Source organism: Grampus griseus, assembly GCF_964374135.1.
Source record: "Grampus griseus genome assembly, chromosome: 1".
Taxonomy (NCBI): Eukaryota; Metazoa; Chordata; class Mammalia; order Artiodactyla; family Delphinidae; genus Grampus; species Grampus griseus.
In genome coordinates this window covers 60753121-60757438 of record NC_139017.1, presented here as the reverse complement: position 1 = coordinate 60757438, position 4318 = coordinate 60753121, and the positions used below count along the sequence as shown (strand labels likewise).

The 4318-nt window shown below is 44.5% G+C and overlaps 1 protein-coding gene across 1 annotated transcript; it reads right to left on the bottom strand.

Annotated features, from left to right (window-relative positions):
• Window positions 1-888: 888 nt before the first annotated feature.
• Window positions 889-4078, bottom strand: LOC309836203 (UDP-N-acetylglucosamine--peptide N-acetylglucosaminyltransferase 110 kDa subunit-like; the record flags this gene model as incomplete). The annotated part of the gene is made up of 1 exon (XM_082676075.1): window positions 889-4078. One exon carries the CDS (start codon window positions 4076-4078, stop codon window positions 938-940), a length of 3141 nt encoding a protein of 1046 aa, XP_082532201.1. The 3' UTR covers window positions 889-937.
• Between the last annotated feature and the right edge of the window lie 240 nt (window positions 4079-4318).

The window sequence follows — 4318 nt, the reverse complement described above, 5'->3', positions numbered from 1 at the left end:
CACACTATCACTTTTGGAAGCAGCATAGAGGGGCAGTCAACGGTAAAACACTGGTGAAACAGGTCAAAACTCTAGGCCAAAAATCCATTATTATTATCATCAGTGACAGTACCACAACTGTGCCCTTCGTAATTAATATTCACTCCTAAGAATCTTCATTTGGCACCAGATGATGTGTTTAAGAGAAACACTCTGGGAGGTTTTGAATCAGACTTGGTTTTTTGTTAGCCAAGTTACAGGAGAATTTTTAAAGTGGGGGGAAGGGAAGAAGGAAACGGACCAGGAAAAGAATTTAAGCCATCATCTATAAACCAACAAAGCACTGATAGTTCCAAACATTATGTCAGACACTAAAATGACTGATATAGGCTCAAGTGGTTTATAAAACCTATAAAAAGACTACACCAGCAAAGTCCCCGTATCTGTAGAGTTCAGAAACTAAAACAAGGAATATTTTAGCTTAAAACCTTATCTCAAGAGAATCATATACACTTGACATGAATAAAAATATCTGAAACCAAACATTTTTAAAAGCTCCAATACCCAAAATATAAAGAAAAAATTTAATTCAGAAGACTCAATCAATTCATGATAATCACAAAACGGCTGGGCAATCTCTATCTCCCGTCCACACTAACCATCCGTCCCATGGAAGACCAAGGGAGATCAGACCTTCCAGACTTACCTTCCAGACCTTCCAGACACCTGGCTGCTGCAAAATTCTATGGAGACTCCTTGTGGAACAGCAGTTTCCCATCTCTTGTGTCTCTCCCTATCATGATCATGCAGGAAGCAAGTCTGGCTGTGCTATTTCTTATCATTGTCTGTCACCCATCTGCAACATGGTATTGTACAGATAAGGAAAAAGTAGTTCCCTTTCCCCCAGAAGGTTGAGGCTCAGGTACAGGGGTAATTCTCCTGTGCACACAGTCATTATTTAGGCCGACTCAGTGACTTCAACAGGCTTAATCATGTGATCAGGTTTGTTGCCAGCTGCATAATGCTCCCACATCTGTAGATAGAGCTGCTCTAGTTCCATTGTGTATTGTTTGGTGTTGAATAGAGGGCTAGATGTTCTCTGCTTCCAGACTTTGCCACGAATTTTCTTCAGGTATTCTAGATCAGTTCCTAGTTTCACAGCTATGTCTTCATATTCTTGTCTATTTTTAGCAATAAGCTCAAGACAGCCTAAACAAGTGAGCTGGGAAGCTGCAACTCGGGAAGCAAAAGTCTCTCCTGGCATAGTCACCACGGGTGTCCCTGACCAAAGGACATCCATCCCTGTGGTGTGTCCATTACAGAGTGGAGTGTCCAAGCAGACATCAGCCAGCTGGCCTCTCCGAACATGTTCCTCTTTAGGAGCAACAGGTGAAAAAATGATACGGTTCAGGGGAAGGCCCATATTTTGTGCATACTGTTGGATATTAGGTTCTCCTACTGCTGGAAAACGCAACAGCCACAGTACACTATTGGGAACACGCTTCAGAATATTTGCCCACATCTGCAAAGTAGATGGATCAATTTTATATAACTGATTGAAGTTACAGTACACAATGGCATCTTCCGGTAACCCGTACTGAGAACGTGTGGTTACAGTAATGGTACGGGGAACCTCTTCTCCAGTGGCAGCCTTATTGTTGATCAGAGTAGTTGCCAGCCCATTGCTAATACTGAATCCATTAATTGTTATCTGAATTTGTCCTCTGTTAATCATTTCAATAACTGCTTCTGCAATAGTATTCATTGGAATGACAGGCATATTAAGAGCTGTATTACTGCTGTCTGCGTTGTGCCCTCCATCAGGATACTTCATCTTGACAATTTTCACATCTGGCAGACTATCAAGAAATGCTTTGAGGTCGATGCCATTCAGCACAATCCGATTGTCATAAATGTGCCCATTGGACTTAAAATCGATGACTGCTTTCTTCTTCAGGTGAGGGAACATATTAGCATGATCACCAATAAAGAAAGTATGGGGCATATAAGCCAGTTTCTCAGAATACTGCTCAGCAACTTCAGCAGGTGAAGTTTCCTGATCAGTGATGATATAATCCATGAAAAGCACGCCACTGGTCCCAGGGTAGCCCAGCCACATTGCCTGAATAGGAGCTGGCCTGAGAGCAAAGAGTTCATTTCGAGCACACTTGGTATAACCATTCATATTTACAAGGATGTGTATACCATCTTGATGGATGCGATCAGCTGCTTTCCCATTGCATGGAATCTGAGAAAGATCAATGAAATGATGGGCTTCTGCCATCACCTTCGCTCGGAAGTTTGTGCCATCATCTGGGCTCAGGGCATAACAGAATACCTCAAATTTATCAGGATTGTGCATGCCTGGAATAGACTGCATAAGATGAGAAGTAGGATGATTCCCAAAGTCAGAACTCACGTATCCTACACGCAGTCGACCATCACTGAGCTTCAAGTCTTTTGGATGTTCATACGGTGCTTTATGAAGGACATTGATCTTATCCAAGCAGAGGTTCCCATGCCGCTCAGCAATAGCCTTCCTGAAGCCATGAGAAAGAGGATATAGCATACTATGATGAGGCTGCACAGAAGGCAACCTATTCTTCTCCAGCTGGTCAGCCACAATGCTGACCAACTTCTTCATTCGCTCATCATAGTCTGTCCAATCACAGACAATCTGCAGGCAATGAGCCAAATTACAATAAGCGTCAGGAAAATCAGGTTTAAGCTTCAGAGCAGTGCGATAAGAAGCAATTGCTTCTGGAATATTCCCTGAATCCTTGTGAATGGAAGCCAGACTGCTGTGGGCATCCGCAAATGCAGGGTTAATCTGAATGGCACGAGTATAACACTGCAAGGCTCCCTGAACGTCCTGCATCTCCTTTAGAGTGTTTCCCATATTACAGTAGGCATCAGCAAAGGTAGGACTGATTCGAATAGCCTCCTTATAATGCATCAGAGCTTCCTGCAGTTTTCCCTGCTTCTGCAATACACTTGCTAAATTTGAATGGGCAGCAGCAAACTCTGGGAAGACTTCTAATGCTTTACGATACAAGCAAACTGCCTCTTCAATGTTTCCCTGTTCTCGGTTGATATTGGCTAGGTTATTCAGAGAGTCTGCATGGGTGGGACACAGCCACAGAGCTGTATTATAACAGTCTTCTGCTTCGGCAACACTGCCCTTCTCTTTGAGAGCATTGGCTAGGTTGCAGTAAGCATCAGGGAAATGTGGTTGCAATTCAATAGCTCGCCTGTAGGTGTCTATTGCCAGATCTATCAGGCCTTGCTCATAGTATACACAAGCCAGGTTGCCATGCACCACTGCATGATTTGGACTCAAGCTTATGGCACGAAGGTAAGCTGCCACAGCTCTGTCAAAAATCCGTGCCTCTTTCAAGACATTTCCTAAATTGATATAAGCATCCAGAAAATTGGGGTCAAGGTTGACAGCCTTTTCAAAGTGATGAATTGCAAGCCAAATCTCCCCTTGTGCATTGAAAACACAGCCAAGATTACTCCAAGCTACTGCAAAGTTCGGTTGCGTCTCAATTGCTTTCACATAACATGCTTTGGCTTCTTCCAACCGACCCAGGGCTTTGAGCAGGTCCCCTAGGTCACTGCAAACACTGTACAAATCAGGATTGTACTGAAGGGCAGAGACGTAAGCTTGTACTGCCCCTTCCTTGTCGCCTGCTGCTACCAAAGCGGCTGCCAGGTTAATATAACCATCAATGAAGTCTGGTTTGAGACGCAATGCATGCCGGTAATGCTCAACTGCTTCCTGCAACTGCCCTCTTTCCTTGTACACATTCCCCAAATTCGAATAGGCTTCTGCCAGAAGAGGGTTCTGTTTAATTGCCAGAGTACTAAAGTGGGCAGATCTGTCCAGCCTTCGACACTGGAAATGTATAGATGAAAGTAATAAAAGTACTCCAGTATTGTCTGGCTCTTGTCTCCACAGCTGCATGCAGTGTCTCTCAGCTGCCTCAAAATCTCCTGCCTGATATTCCTGATGTGCCAACTCAGCTAACCCTCGGAAGGAAAGCATACGTCTCGTTGGTTCTGTGCTGTCGGCCACGTTGCCCACAGAAGACGCCATCTGGAGCTTCTGGAGAGAGTGAGAAGAGGGGGTAATTGAGTCCCGCTGCCGCCACTACTGGCAAGAATGTTTCTAGAGGTAGCAAACACAAGCGCAGCAGCCGTACCACTGCTTTGGCAGGCTTAAGCGGCGGCGACAGTTACAGGCACCGAACCTTAGGAACTCTGGTTGGCCATCTACCTCTCACGCTCTTGAAATCTTAATTCTTAACCCTGCCCTCTTCCACCATTTTTCTCCTAA